This window comes from Chiloscyllium plagiosum, unplaced genomic scaffold (assembly GCF_037043375.1).
Source record: "Chiloscyllium plagiosum isolate Xiang-an unplaced genomic scaffold, Cpla_swu_hap1 HiC_scaffold_18, whole genome shotgun sequence".
In the NCBI taxonomy this organism is placed as follows: Eukaryota; Metazoa; Chordata; class Chondrichthyes; order Orectolobiformes; family Hemiscylliidae; genus Chiloscyllium; species Chiloscyllium plagiosum.
In genome coordinates this window covers 53,268,192-53,284,599 of record NW_028270156.1, presented here as the reverse complement: position 1 = coordinate 53,284,599, position 16,408 = coordinate 53,268,192, and the positions used below count along the sequence as shown (strand labels likewise).

Here is a 16,408-nt window from a genome sequence, read left to right as displayed (position 1 = left end):
GCAATCAGCTTCCCCAGTTACATCTTTTATTGAGAACTCCTACTCATTTGTTCATTCCTGGTCTGTCTGGCGAGATTGTCTCAACAAGAAAATTCGTATTCAGGAAAGATTCTAGAGCAAAGTACACACCTAGAAACAGAAACAAATCTGCAAGCTCAGCAAGCAAACTTACAACCTGAACGGAAACACACATTCCTGAACTTCGAAAACCACTTGTTCGTTGTAAAGGGGCCTCAAGAAACATTGTGTGGAGAATTAAATCACATTAACCTCGAACTCGGCCTTCTTGGCTTCAAAAAAAAAAGGAGGCAATGAGCTTTAAACATCTGTTAAACATTTGATGGAAACATTGTCTAAAAAATGTTGATCTAATAATTTTGCAAAACCCAAGTGAAGATTTGATATGTCTACTTCAATAAAAACTTGGTGACCTAGTTGTATGCTCTCTTCAGTACAAAAGCATGTAAGTTCAAGATCCATTCAGGCAATGCTGAATTTGTAATCCACAAAGTGACTGATTGGGACAGCTGCATTTTGGTGGTGAATTTTGGTCATACAAAAGTTTAACCTAATATTTCATCAGGCTGTTCAAATTGACAAGGTGGTCAAAAAGACATTTAGCAATCTTGCCTTCATTACTCACTCCTTTGAGTATAGGAATTGGGAAAGCATGTTGAGGTTGTCCAGGAAATTGGTGAGGCACCATGTCCAGTTCTGGTTGCCCAGCTATGGGAAGGATGTAGTTAAGTTAGAGTGGGTTCAGAAGAGATTTATCAACATATTGCCAGGTATGAACAGTTTGAGTTATAAAGAAAAGTTAGGCTGGGACTTTTTCACTGGCGTGTAGGAGGTTGAAGTGGCCTTATAGAGGTTTATAAAAGCATGAGGGATATAGTTAGGGTTAATGGTAGGTGTCTTTTCCCTAGGATGGGTGATTTCAAGACGAAGGGACATATTTCTAAGGTGAGAGGGGAAGATTTGAAAAAAAGATATGAAGGGCAAATGTTTTACACAGAAGGTGGTTCGCATGTGGACTGAACTCAGAAAATAACAGGCATAGTATTTGCAGTGTAAATTTCTCAAAGTCCTAAGCTTCTCAAAACAGATTCAATGTCCAGAATCTAATTCATCCAAAGATTGGAACCATTTTAACAAGTGTCTCTTAATAGATAACCTCATCTAGTCACTTTCTCAATGTGTTTCATTTCCTTCTCTCTATACAAACCCATCTAATAGCCTCAACACTGCCTATGCTGTCTATTGCAGGAAAATAAGTTTCCTTCTTTCAATTTAATTTTCAGTTGAATTCCTGATACTTGAAGGGTGCCTTCAATGAAAGACTCTTTTCATTCACAGTCAATCTTTAAACTGCCACAAAAACTCTGAGGTTTTAAACAGCCAACTGCTAATTTGAATAGTTGGAATCATTAATACTGTCCAAGGGATTCCACCTGGAACCAGAAATACTATTTTTGAGAATGCTGTAGGTTTATATAGCAGTACAGACAGATGGTGCTTTCAGAGATGAGCACTACGATTAACTCATTTGTATATTTTAAGTGCATTTAATAACAGCAACAGTTTTCACCCCCAACTAGTTCTCCTATGTTCTGCAGATGTGAAGAACTTTTTCACTATTACAGAACTTATGGTTTTGACATATATACCGTCATTAATAAAGATAATACTTCTAGGAAAACAGATAAAATACAGATCTTTCTGTTAACACAAGATGCAGCAGTGCTTTTGTACTGTGACTGGTGTGTGTTGGGATATGCAGCTGACAGCATTATCAGTATAGCTAAGGTTGGCTGTGGGAGAATCCTTTTTTAAAACTCTTTCTGAATCCAGTAAGTTATCTCTGGGATCATGATTAGATATGCAAAATAAATGCATCATCACCATCAATCACTCTCTATGCACAAACTAAATGGAAACCAACATGTATACTCTGCATATGGGGACTCATCACCCTTGCAGTTTAATAAATTGTAAACGGCATAGATAAAAATCTAGGTATAGACAAAATAAAACTATTAAGTTTAAGATCAGTCTTACAAAGATATTACAACTTTTTAACCTATCATCAGCACTACTTTGACAGCATTTTACAAAAGCAATCCTGATTTTATCTTTGCAACATACTTGATACAGTGCAGAAGACTAAAGGATAGGAAGGGCGTACCCATCTTAATGTGAGTAAAGGGTATACCAGTTAAATATCATATATAAAACAAAAGACTGGATTCTTTGCTGGCCATTCTACTCTCTCTACAGCTGGCACACTATGTCCCTGGAACCTTACCCAACTCTGAGTGTGTACTGCTGAAAAAGCACAGCAGGTCAGGCTGTGAGGAGGAGAATAGATGTTTCGGGCATAAGCCCTTCATCAGTCAAAGCTCAGACAGTAGTTTTAGAGTCTTAGAGTCACAGAGATGTACAGTGAGGAACAGACCCTTCGGTCCAACCCATCCATGCCGATCAGATATCCCAAACCAATGTAGTCCCACCTGCCAGCACCCAGCCATATCCCTCTAAACCCTTCCTATTCATATACCCATTCCTTTAAATGTTGCAATTGTACCAGCTTCCCCTACTTCCTCTGGCAGCTCATTCCATAAACGTACCATCCTCTGCATGAAAAAGTTGTCCCTTAGGTCGCTTTTATATCTTTCCCCTCTCACCTTAAACATGTTCCTTCTAGTTCTGGAGTCCCCACTTTGTCTATTTATCCTATCCATACCCCTCATAAAAACCTCTATAAGGTCACCCCTCAGCCTCCAACGCTCCAGGGAAAACAGCCCTAGCCTGTTCAGCCTCTCCCTACAGCTCAAATCCTCCAACCCTGGCAACATCCTTGTAAATCTTTTCCGAACCCTTTCAAGTTTCACAACATCTTTCCCGATAGGAAGGAGACCAGAATTGCACGCAATATTCCAACAGTGGTCTAACCAATGCCTTGTACAGCCGCAACATGACCTCCCAACTCCTGTACTCAATACTCTGACCAATAAAGGAAAGCATACCAAACGCCTTCTTCACTATCCTATGTACCTGCTTTCAAGGAGCTATGAACCTGCACTCCAAGGTCTCTTTGTTCAGTAACACACCCTCGGACCTTACCACGAAGTGTATAAGTTCTGCTAAGATTTGCTTTCCCAAAATGCGGCACCTCGCATTTATGTGAATCAAACTCTATCTGCCACTTCTCAAACCATTGGCCCATCAGAGCAAAATCCTGTTGTAATCTGAGGTAACCTTCTACCTCCTTCTGGAGGGAGAGAGAACCATCGCCCAAGTGCACAGAGACATGAGTTCTCAGTATTCTCTTGAACAGCAGATCCTTAGTGAATTATATAGTCACTTACAGAGAGCAACATAAGGATAAGGCAACATTCATATTGAGCGTTACAATCAGAAAGTGCCAATAGTAGAGATTAAGTCATTTGGTGTTATACAATGAATGTTCTTAACCTTAACTGGCTTCACATAATGAATGCTTTTCACCTTGTTTAACTGTCTTAATAATAATGAATGCTTCATCTTGTTAACTGGTTCGAATAAATGAATACTTTTTCACCTTGTTAACCTACTACCCTTGCCTCCAGCACCTCATTGTTTACTGGAAGTTCTTATCTGATTCAAGTCACGCTAGCTGAGCCTTTTGCCAAGCAACCTTAAACTTAACTCTTTCCCTACCTGCTCATACCATATCCACTTTCTCATCAGCACTACACTTTCAACTCTGATGTTCAAAATCTGCAATACTCACTTTCTCCCACCTTATTCAACTTGCCTGCTGTGAGTCACCTAAAATTTGGAACTAACAATTTTACTTAAAAAGAGTCAACATGCATTTTTGCTCTGGGAAACACATGATAGAAGGCAAAATCTTATATTTACTTAGAACCTCCCACATCCTGAGAATGCACAAGGCTATCACTTTGAATTGTAAAAATTTTGTAGGCAAGTGCAGTAATCAATTTACACACTGCTGGATTCCATAAACTGCTGAGAGATAATGTGATAGAAATTTGTAAAATCCAAGTATCAAGTTGTTACTAAAACTGGACAGTGTGTTCTAGACAAGGCTTGACTATGGTCTTGCACCAGGACCCACATCGTGATGTTTTATAATGAACTGCTCTTGACATGTGCCATTGTTCTCAATGCCTTATAGGCAAAATGTGGGAGAAAGTATTTTGATTGCATAAATGAACCAAAATGGGCTGAACAACCAACACCATTTTATCTGGTCTTGGGAAAATCATATTTGCTTAGACAATTTGCATTTGTACACTGCATTTCACAATCCTGGTGTCACAAAGTGCTCAAAGTTAATTAAGCACTTTTGCACAATAGTCAGTTATATTGAGCAGAATGTTTAAAGCAGGAAAAGGTTGGACTAACATGAAGGATGGGGTGGGTGAGTCCAGAACTAGAGGGCATAGGTTTAGGGTGAGACGGGAAAGATATAAAAGAGACACAAGGGGCAATTTTTTCACGCAGGTGAATCTGTGTGCAGAGGATGCAATAGATGATGTGTGTGGAGGTGCAGGTGAATCTTCACCTGCACCTCCACACACATCATCTATTGCATCCTCTGCACCCGAAATTTGTAAAATCCAAGTATCTGGATGTGGCCTCCTCTATATTGGGGAGACAGGCCGGCTACTTGCGGAGCGTTTCAGAGAACACCTCTGGGACACCCGGACCAACCAACCCAACCACCCTGTGGCTCAACATTTCAATTCCCCCTCCCACTCCACCAAGGATATGCAGGTCTTTGGACTCCTCCATCGCCAGACCACAACAAAACGACGGTTGGAGGAAGAGCGCCTCATCTTCCGCCTAGGAACCCTCCAACCACAAGGGATGAACTCGGATTTCACCAGTTTCCTCATTTCCCCTCCCCCCACCTTGTCTCAGTCTAATCCATCGAATTCAGCACCGCCTTCCTAACCTGCAATCTTCTTCCCGACCTCTCCGCCCCCACCCCAGTCTGACGTATCACCCTCACCTTGACCTCTTTCCACCTATCACATTTCCGACGCCCCTCCCCCAAGTCCCTCCTCCCTACCTTTTATCTTATCCTGCTGAACAAACTTTCCTCATTCCTGAAGAAGGGCTTATGCCCGAAACGTCGATTCTCCTGTTCCCTGGATGCTGCCTGACCTGCTGCGCTCTTCCAGCAACACATTACTGTGCTGAGTCAACTAACAACAGTGACCATGATTCAAATAATTTAACAGTCTTGTACAAAGTTAATCCTCTGCTGCAGTTAGCTGCCTCGACATGACACAACACGATTTGCTTCATGAAACAGGCATCACCAATGATGCAAAGAGAAAGCAATCAAAACATTGTATTGATTTTGCAAAGTTACTGGGTTATTCATGATCATAGTCATCAACAGAGACAAAAGAAAATTTAGGTGGAGCCAATCCAACCAAGAAAAAAAAAGTGAATATTTTGGGTGGCCATAAATCTCCAGGGTTTAACAGCTGTTTGCTGTTGCATGACGTCTCGAGAAAAATGTGCTGCGTAGTCAAGTTTTTTTCTCTTTCCATTCAAGACCAGCACAGCTACACATTAACAAACCCAAAGAAACAGCTGCAACTCTCTGTCCTACCCAATGTCACATTACAATTAGCTGTAGCACATTATGACTTTACCTGCAGTAAATTATTCAAAGCTGCATTGTAAAAAAGCAAAAAAAAAGTACTCCAAATCAATTCCCAAATATGCTTTAGGTTTAGATTAGATTATTTAGTGTGGAAACAGGCCTTTCGGCCCAACAAGTCCACACCGACCCGCCGAAGCGTACCTACCCAGACCCATTCCCCTACATATACCCCTTCACCTAACACTACGGGCAATTTAGCATGGCCAATTCACCTGACCTGCACATCTTTGGACTGTGGGAGGAAACCGGAGCACCCGGAGGAAACCCACGAAGACACGGGGAGAATGTGCAAACTCCACACAGAGAGTCGCCTGAGGCGGGAATTGAACCTGGGTCTCTGGCACTGTGAGGCAGCAGTGCTAACCACTGTGCCACCATGCCGCCCATCTCCTAAATGACTAAAACTAGCAAAAACAGATCAGCAACTTAAAGAACCACAAATAGAAAAAGGAAGATGCGGAGAGCTGACTCAATGAGAACCTCATCTTGGCCAGTTCCTAGGTAGCAGTTTGGTATTTCCATATGCTGTCAATCAACTTTGAAGCTTTGTTTGCTGTTCAGCATGTTTAGATCATACTTACCAAATGTGATACTACATGAATTTACCTCAAAAGCTTGTTCTTCCAAACAACTAGCTAAGCACACAAAATCCCAAAACATTTAGAACATCAATTTCAGCTTTATGTTGTTCATAAATAAAATGTACCCCCTCTCTCCCTAGGTTGATCTCTCCCTACATTTGTCAGAATAGTCCTTCGCTGATTTTATTTTTGACTGGTGTGCCTGATTTCACTCTTCTGTACTCAACAGAAAATGCTGTCTATTTATATTCTCCAAAAGCAGTGTTGTGTGTCAAGTCTGACAGTTACTAATTTCATGTAACATCCTTCTTCATTATCAATTGTTACCTCAAATACAGCAGATGTGGAAATTCTATCACTGAAGTTGCCTCATAAGCTTTGGCATCATGTTCTTTTTGGTCATTCATGTCTTTTTTTTTAATCAATTCCAATTCTGTCTAATACTTAATCCCTGCTCAATACTGAGACTCCTCCTACAGCCTTCTAAGACTTCCAAATTGTGATAGTTGTAATTCAGTCACAATCGTTTTTTTTCCTTACAATCCAGAGAATACATAATAATTAAGCAGTCATCATTTAATCAACAATTCCAGATTTACATTATCATTTACTTGCACCCCCCCCCCCCAAATGACAGTGCTCACAACATAATGCAGGTGCCAATTTGATATATTTTTTCACTTGAAATTTATAGTAGCTTTCAATCTATGCCTTTCACTGCCTGTACAGTATCACTGCAGAAATTCTGGATGTAACTGAAAAATATTACAACGAAACTGAAGATGTTTTGTGCAATGAAACAAAACTTATTTAGAAAAATAGTTTGATACAGTCATAGCTTTAACACTCATTCCCACGTTGATGAATGGGCAGCATTTTACAGAGTTTGCAGACCTACTCTTAACAACAGTATCACATCTTTACTAATGCACTTGGGCCTATTATATTGCAAGCAAAAACAATTCAAGAAAAATGCTTCTGCTTCAGTTAAAAAAAATAATTGCATAGCATCCCTTGAGAAAAGGCTATAATGTAAAGGGACTTGCAGAGTCACATTGCACTTTGCTCAAAAACTGCATACATTCATGTAGAACTCTGAGCTCAAAAACTGCATGAATTTATGTAAAACTCTGTAATCTCACTTTTTAGATTAGAATCAATCTAAACATCAGGTCATAGACAGAGAACACAGGGGCTAACACCTTCAATATATTGTCTAGCTATCACCATTGTTAACAGCTAACCCGAGAATGCAACTTAAAGAAAAGGTTTTGTGATTTACACATGAAAGAAGTGAAACTATCACTGTATTCTAACAGATGAAAGGCTTAACAGACAATCAATTTTTCAATGTATAATTTCAGTTACATCACACTGCAAATTTTTGCTATAAATTCTGTGTTACGATCGAGCCCTCCACTATCACCTGATGAAGGAGCGTCGCTCCGAAAGCTAGTGTGCTTCCAATTAAACCTGTTGGACTATAACCTGGTGTTGTGTGATTTTTAATAATGTAAAGGGATTTTTTTAAAATTCTGAACTCAGGCAATTTGCTGTAATATTTTCTGCTAACTGAAATGCTGTAGTGTCAGGCCACACCTGGTCTACAGTTGGATTCATGTCTGGTCATCTTATATCTAAGGGGATTACAGAAATCATGACAGAAATAGAAACCATTCCAATTTGTATATTGGAGGGGGAATCTCAAAAAATGTGATGAATTAAATTTAACAAAGTTCAATTTATTTTACTGATGGAGGAGCTACTTTGTGAAGGTTTAAAAGGAATCCTAAACATTAAAACATTGAACAGCAGAGATAGGGCACATTTAGAAAAATTCAAAGTATATTAGCCCAGTTGAATCAAAGTAAAAATATAGAAGTGAAAAATCAATTTTAGATGTTAAAATGAATTATCTCACTCAATAATTTGAGGAATAATCAGTCAGGAAACAGAAAATATTAGGTATTAGGCTCAAATTGCAATTATTGTCATTTTTGTTCAAAGCTGCTTTCCTAGCCCTGGCTAGTTATTATGAATGCACTGAATGGCAAAACAGGCTTGAGGAGCAGAATGGCCTATATCTGCTCTTAATTCTTGCATGAAAAATCAACATTAAAAAAAATTAATATGAAATATTTAAAGTAAAGGTTTCAATCTTCTCAACCCTCGACCATAGACTTAATAAATTTATATGGCTTTATCCTGGGAGCAAGTTTCAGAAGTGCTACGTTATTTTGTTGAATCCATTTCAATGAGAACACAGATTTATTATGAATTACTTTTTAAAAATATATTCTATATATCCTACAGCCTGACTAGCCATCTACGACACTTAAATAACAACTGCTTTGGGTAATTAGTGACAAAATATAATGTCACATGCTGGGAACCTAGAACGTTTTAAAAGATGAGACTTTCATCTGGCACAGTGGTATTTAACACTAAAGGTAATGGTGTGGAGATGATATTGCTGACAACATTTGGGCAAATAAGAATGGAACCAGATGACAGCAGTCCTACCCAGCTAGAGAGAGAAAGATATAATGTTTGATTATGTCAAAGTTTACAAACAGGTCAAAAATGATAGGGTGGGAGAGTTTATTTTTGTTACTAATATGCACCATGGTGACTTGTGGTTTGGAAAGAGCTATTTCGGCTTTTTGACTTGTTGAAATTTTGATCTGGCAGAGTTCAAAAACGGTATTCCGGGAAAGACAGGCTGTGATTTAGGAAGCAACAACATACTCAAGAAACTGAGAAGAAAGGACTTGGGAAATGGGCCTGCAGTTTGTAAACTAACGTTAAAGGGTCAGTAATCTGAGGTAATAATGCGCAGGTCTGACTCTAAATATCAGAAAGTTATAATGAACTCTCTAAACCTGTCGCTGCGTGGAATGACTTTTGAAGGGATTCATGTGAACAGTACGGCTCCAGGCCGGACACTGGGTGTTGGAGTATTTAAAGGGTTTAACGTTATCTCTGCCAAAGCCAGAGAAACGGTATGTATGGGTTATTTAAAACCATAACCATCCACAGAGGTGCCCCTGAGTGCAGTGTATTTAAAGGGGAGGGAATCACACCCTCCAACTTTTAATAAAGTTCGCAGCTGTCACTCACCGGGACCTGCGAGACCACCTTGTTTTCCGATGCTTTGCTCAGGATGCTGCTGAAGTCCATTTCTCCGGGGCCTATCCGGCAGCGGCTCCAGATTCAGGCACCATTCACCACGCAACGTCGTCACTACCGGAAAACCGAGCATCACTTCCGGCCACGGAGAGCACACGTGACCGACTATGATGTCACCCAATTCGCAACCGGCCGAAAAAAGACACGGGATGGAACGAGATACAATCCTGCTCACACCCAGAGTCTATTGCAGAGACACCCTAGAGCTAACATTCAGTGCACGCACATAGTAGAGACACCCCAGACCCAACACCGAGCCTAAACACATTGCAGAGACAACCCAGACCCAACACCGAGCCTAAACACATTTTTGACGTACCCCAGACTCAACATCGAGTCTAAACACATTGCAGAGACACCCCAGACCCAACACCAAGTCTAAATACATTGTAGAGGTACCCCAGACCCAACACCGAGTCTAAACACATTGCAGAGACACCCCAGACCCAACACCAAGTCTAAATACATTGTAGAGGTACCCCAGATCCAACGCCGAGTCTAAACACATTGCAGAGACACCCCAGACCCAACACCGAGTCTAAACACATTGTAGAGACACCCCAGACCCAACACCGAGTCTAAACACATTGTAGAGACACCCCAGACCCAACACCGAGTCTAAACACATTGTAGAGACACCCCAGACCCAACACCGAGTCTAAACACATTGCAGAGACACCCCAGACCCAACACCGAGTCTAAACACATTGTAGAGACACCCCAGACCCAACACCGAGTCTAAACATATTGCAGAGACACCCCAGACCCAACACCGAGTCTAAACACATTGTAGTGGTACCCCAGACCCAACACCGAGTCTAAACACATTGCAGAGACACTCCAGACCCAACACCGAGTCTAAACACATTGCAGAGACACCCCAGACCCAACACCCTGTGCACACACATTGCAAAAATACCCCAGACCAAAACCCAGAGCACACACATTGCAGAGATATCCCAGACCAAAATCCGGAGCACATACATTGCAGTGATACCCCAGAGGAGAAAGTGACGACTGCAGATGCTGGAGATCAGAGCTGAAAATGTGTTGCTGGAAAAGCGCAGCAGGTCAGGCAGCATCCAAGGAGCAGGAGAATCGACGTTTCGAGCATGAGCCTGGGGTTCCTGAAGAAGGGCTCATGCCCGAAATGTCGATTCTCCTGCTCTTTGGACGCTGCCTGACCTGCAGTGATACCCCAGACCCAACACCCTGTGCACACACACATTGCTGAGATAGTCCTGATCCAACATCCAATGTCACACACATTGCAGAGATACCCCTGAGCCAATACCTGTTGCAAACACATTGCAGAGCTCGAAGAAAGTGAGGACTGCAAATGCTGGAGGTTAGAGTCGAGAATGTGGTGCTCGAAAAGCACAGCAGGTCAGGCAGCATCTGAAGAACAGGACAGTTGACGCTTCAGGCAAAATCCCTTCATCGGGAATTCTGATGAAGCCCTGATGAAAGGCTTTTGCTGAAACATTGTCTTTGCGGCTCCTCCGATTCTGCCTGACCTGCTGCGTTTTTCCAGCACTACTCATTGCATAGCTAGACCAGACTCAACACCCAGTGTACACACATTGCAGAGATGGTGTCGACCCAACATCCAGTGTATACACGTTGTAGTGTTAGCCCACACCCAATGCCCAGCGCACATAAATTGCAGATGTGGGATATAGGTAAAGCAGTGTTACTTCTGCAATCATAATTACTTATGCAAGGTAAATGAACTCACACCAGTGTATAATTGTTTCAGCCAAGAGTTGAGTCAGCAAGAATGAAAACTATGTGAAGGAAATATATAATTGTTTTTGTATTAGCTAAAATGTGCATACAAAAATGAAACATGCCTGCAAACAATGGTAGATGTTGTAGACAAATAGATAAGGTGCTGTGCGGGGAGGGGGTTAAGTTAGATATGCCTGTACAAACAGTAGTTTAAGCATCTGTTTCCCGCTTCTGCAAAAACAAGAACAAATCACAATCAAGAAGTCATGAGGTCATAAGGTCATAACAAGTAAGGGAAATAGATGGTAGTGAAGGAGGATATACCTATCAATGGACCACATCAGAATGTGGTCAAATGGCCTTGTGAGGCCAGAAATAAGCATTTTGTCACAGACAAGGCCGGATAAGGCAAGGGATGAACAAGAGTAATGGGCGCTGGTCTTAGAGAGGTGGGAGATGTAAACAGGGGAGGAGCAATGGGAGGAGAGAATAGGAACAAATTATGTAAATATTGTGTACTAGTTGAATTCAGTGTGTGTGTGTCCCTGCCTTGTAGACAGTGGACACAACACCCCTCTTGCAAGAGTGTAATAAACGATACTACTGATTCAGATCTTGTCTTGGACTGAAATTATTGAAGTGCGTGAGCTTCGTTTCTCACAATTGGGGGCCGTCAGGATATTCTTCCATTGCCGGGGGGAGTGGCATCTTCCCTGGACACTGGGAAGATGTGTCCCATTCCCGATTGAGGAGCGGTCTCGTGTCCCTGTTTGGTTTGCTCCCTTGGGTGACTGGTACGAATCCCACAAAAGAGACATCTGAATCAAACAGTGAAATGAGGTTGATAGGAAATAAGGCAAAAAGGGGCCAGGCAACGCTGTGCACAGACCAAGGTAAGAAAATTGACTTTTAAGTACTGCCTTGGTGGCTGGGATTGAGTTTTAGTAGTTAATAAGGGACTAACAAAGGAATTCAATATGGGCTGTGCCATGGGTAAGGAAAAAGCCTCTGGGGAAACAAAAGAAAAAAAAAGGCATTGGAAATGGAGGTGGGGTCCCTTACAATATACCTCCAGAAAGTCCGTTGGGCAGGATGTTGTGGAATTGGAAAAATAATACTTGTACAAGGGAAAAAGATAGGAAAAAGATGATTAAATATTGTTGCTTTGTATGGACTAAGGAATCCATTCTTCGTCCCGCCGTCTTCTGACCAAAGTACGGGTCGGACGAAGACTGGGTTTGTAAATATTTGAATTTATATGTCAATGAAAAACAGCCTTACAGTCAGGGGGAATTAGATTATGCTTCAAGTCAGAAGGGCTAGTAGCTGAAGGGCTACTGAGGGTACACTTTGGAACCAAATCATGGCCAGACATACGGAAAAATATTCAACAGATAGAGGGGTGGAGCGAGGAGCACCTAGAGGTGTTGTTGCGGGAAGCTCAGAAAGTGTCTGTGAGATACGGTGTGTGTGTGTGAGAGAGAGAGAGAGAAGAGCTGTACAGCTGGTAGAAAGTTTAATCCTTTGTGATTTGGTCTGAATGCACATTTGTTTGTTGGTGATTGAGTGTTTGTGCTTTGTTCCCTGGAGCTTGAGTTCCAGGACTGTTTTGAATCTGTTTTTTATTATGGAAATTTAACAAGATTTGTTTTAAGCTTAAGGCTTTTACAGTGATTATGAAATAAAATGTTAACTCCTGTTCTTTTTACAGGTCATGACTGCCTTACTATCAGTTTCGAACTAATCTCTTTTATCCTTGCATAAAAGCAATTTATGGAGGACAGTTGAAGTTTCAGTTCAACATTAGATTGTAGTAAAAAAAATCCTGTGCACATATTGCAGAGATACTACAGACCCAACATCGAGTGGGCACACATTGCAGAGATACCCGAGACCCAACACCCAGTGCACACGAACTGTTCAGATACCCCAGACTCAACATCCAGTGCACATGAATTCTGGAGCTACCCCAGTCACAAAACCTGGTGCACACACATTCTAGAGATACGCCAGACCAAATACTAAGTGCACACCTAGTCTAGAGATAGCCCAGACCCAACATCCAGTGCGCCCATATTGCAGAGATACCACAAACCCAACACTCAGTGCACACACATTGCAGAGATACCCCAGACTCAACACCAAGTGCACACACATTCTGGAGATAGCCCAGTCACAAAATCCAGTGCAAACAAATTCTTGAGATACTCCAGACCAAATACTGAGTGCACACCCATTCTAGAGATACCACAGACCCAAAACTCAATATACACACATTGCAGAGATATCCGAGACCCAACACCCAGTGCACACAAATTCTAAAAACACCCGAGACCCAACACCCAGTGCATCTACATACTAGAGATACCACAGACCCAACACCCAGTGCACATACATTGCAGAAATATCACAGACCCAACATCCAGTGCACACAAATTCTAGAGATACCCCAGACCCAGCATCCAGTGCACCCAGTGCACACACATTGCAGAGATAACCCAGACCCAATAGCCAGTGCACACAAATTCTGGAGATACCCCAGACCCAACACCCAGTGCACACACATTGTAGGGACACTCGAGACCCAACACCCAATGCACCCACATTGTAGAGATACCCCAGACCCAACACACTGTGCACACACAATGCAGAGGTAGCCCATTAGCCAACATCCAATGCACACACATTGCAGAGATACCCCTGAGCCAACACCCAGTGTACACACTTTGCTGAGCTAGAAGAAAGCGAGGACTGCAGATGCTGGAGATTAGAGTCAAGACTGTGGTGCTGAAAAAGCACAGCAGGTCTGGCAGCATCAGAGGAACTGGAGAGTAGACGTTTCATGCAAAATCCCTTTATTAGGAATTTTGATGAAGCTCTGATGCAGGGCTTTTGCCTAAAACATTGACTTTCCGGCTCTTCGCATGCTGCCTAACCTGCTGTGCTTTTCCAGCACTACTCATTGCAGAGCCAGCCCAGACCCAACACTCAGTATACACACATTGCAGAGATAGCCCAAAGCTAGCACCCAGTGTACACACATTGCAGAGATAGCCTAGACCCAACATCCATTGTACACACATTGTAGTGTTGGCGCAGATCCAATGCCAAGTGCACACAAATTAAAGAGATACCCCAAACCCAGTACCCTACGCACACACATTGCAAAGATACACCAGACCTAGCATCCAGTGCACACACATTGCAGAGATACCACAGACCCAAGAAGCAGTGCACACATACTGTAGAGATACCCCAGACCCAACACCCAGTGTAAACACATTGCAGAGCTAGCCCAGACCCAATACTCAGTGAACACACATTGGAGAGATAACCCAGACCCAACATACAGTGTACATACATTGCAGAGATAGCCTAGACCTAACACCCAGTGAACACACATTACAGAGTTACACCAGACCCAACACCCAGTGCACTCAAATTCTAGAGATACTCCGGTCCCAACACCCAGTACACACACCTTCTAGAGATACTCCAGATCTAATATCCAGTGCACACATATTGCAGAGATACCACAGACCCAACACCCAGTGCACACGAATTCTGGAAATAGCCCAGTCACAAAACCCGGTGCAAACAAATTCTAGAGATACACCAGACTAAATACTGAGTGCACACCTATTCTAGAGATACCCCAGACCTAACATCCAGTGTGCACATATTGCAGAGATATCACAGACCCAACACTCAGTGCACACACATTGTAGAGATACTCCAGACCCTACACCCAGCGCGCACACATTGCAGAGATATCCCAGACCCAACACCCAATGCACACAAATTTTAAAGACACCCGAGATTCAACACCTGGTGCACATACATACTAGAGATACCACAGACCCAAAACCCAGTGCACCCACATTGCAGAAATACTCCAGACCCAACGCCCAGTGCACACATATTGCAGAGATTTTCCAGACCCAAAACCCAGTGCACACAAATTCTAAAGACACCCGAGACCCAACACCTGGTGCACATACATACTAGAGATACCCCAGACCCAACATCCAATGCACACATATTGCCGATACGACAGACCCAACGCCCAGCGCACACACATTGCAGAGATGCACCAGACTCAACACCCAGTGCACACACATTGCAGAGATACCCCAGACCTAACACTTGGTGCACACACATTGCAGAGATAACCCAGACCTAAAACTCGGTGCACACACATTGCAGAGATACCCCAGACCTAAAACTCGGTGCACACACATTGCAGAGATAACCCAGGCCCAACAGGAGGTGCACACAAATTCTGGAGATACCCTAGTCACAAAACCCAGTGCACACACGTTCTAGAGATATGCCAGATCCAATACTGTGTGCATGCCTATTCTAGAGGTACCCCAGACGCAACATCCAGTGTGCACATATTGCAGAGATACCTGAGATCCAACACCAAGTGCACACACATTCCAGATATACCTCAGACCAAACATCCAGTGCACATACATTGCAGATATACCCCAAAACCAACAGCCAGTGCACACACATTCTAAAGATACGCCAGACCCAATACTGAGTGCACACCTATTCTAGACATACCAAGACCCAACATCCAGTACACGCATACTGCAGAGATACCACAGACACAACACCCAGCGCACACACATTGCAGAGATACCCTAGACCCAACTCCCTGTGCACACACATTACGGACATAGCCCATTAGCCAACACCCAATGCATTCACATTACAGAAATACCGTTGAGCCAGCACCCAGTGTACACACATTGCAGAGCTAGGAGAAAGTGAGGATTGCAGATGCTGGAGATCAGAGTCAAGAGTGTGGTGTTGAAAATGCACAGCAGGTCATGCAGCATTCAAAGAGCAGGAAAGTCAACATTTCAGGCAAAAGCCCTTCATCAGGAATTCTCTGAGGGGATTTTGCCCAAAACGTCAACTCTCCTGCACCTCGGATGCTGCATGACCTGCTGTGCTTTTCCAGCACCACATATTGCAGAGATAGCACAGACCTAACACGCAGTGCGCATTGCAGAGATACCCCAGACCCAACATGAAGTGCACACACATTCCAGATATGCCTCAGACCAAACATCCAGTGCACATAGATTGCAGATATACTCTAAACCTAACACCCAGTGAAAACACATCGGAGAGATACCCACACCCAATACCCTGTGCACACACATTGCAGAGATACCCCAGACCCAATACAATGTACACGTATTAT

The 16,408-nt window shown here is 42.6% G+C and overlaps 1 protein-coding gene across 1 annotated transcript in view; it reads right to left on the bottom strand.

Annotated features, from left to right (window-relative positions):
* The window catches only part of spty2d1 (SPT2 chromatin protein domain containing 1), a 39,395-nt gene extending 29,875 nt beyond the window's left edge, over positions 1–9,520 (bottom strand). Inside the window, exon 1 of the mRNA XM_087996623.1 lies at positions 9,388–9,520. Coding sequence (XP_087852749.1) covers positions 9,388–9,447 — 60 coding nt within the window. The 5' untranslated portion in view covers positions 9,448–9,520. The remainder of the gene's footprint in view (positions 1–9,387) is intronic.
* Positions 9,521–16,408: the final 6,888 nt, after the last annotated feature.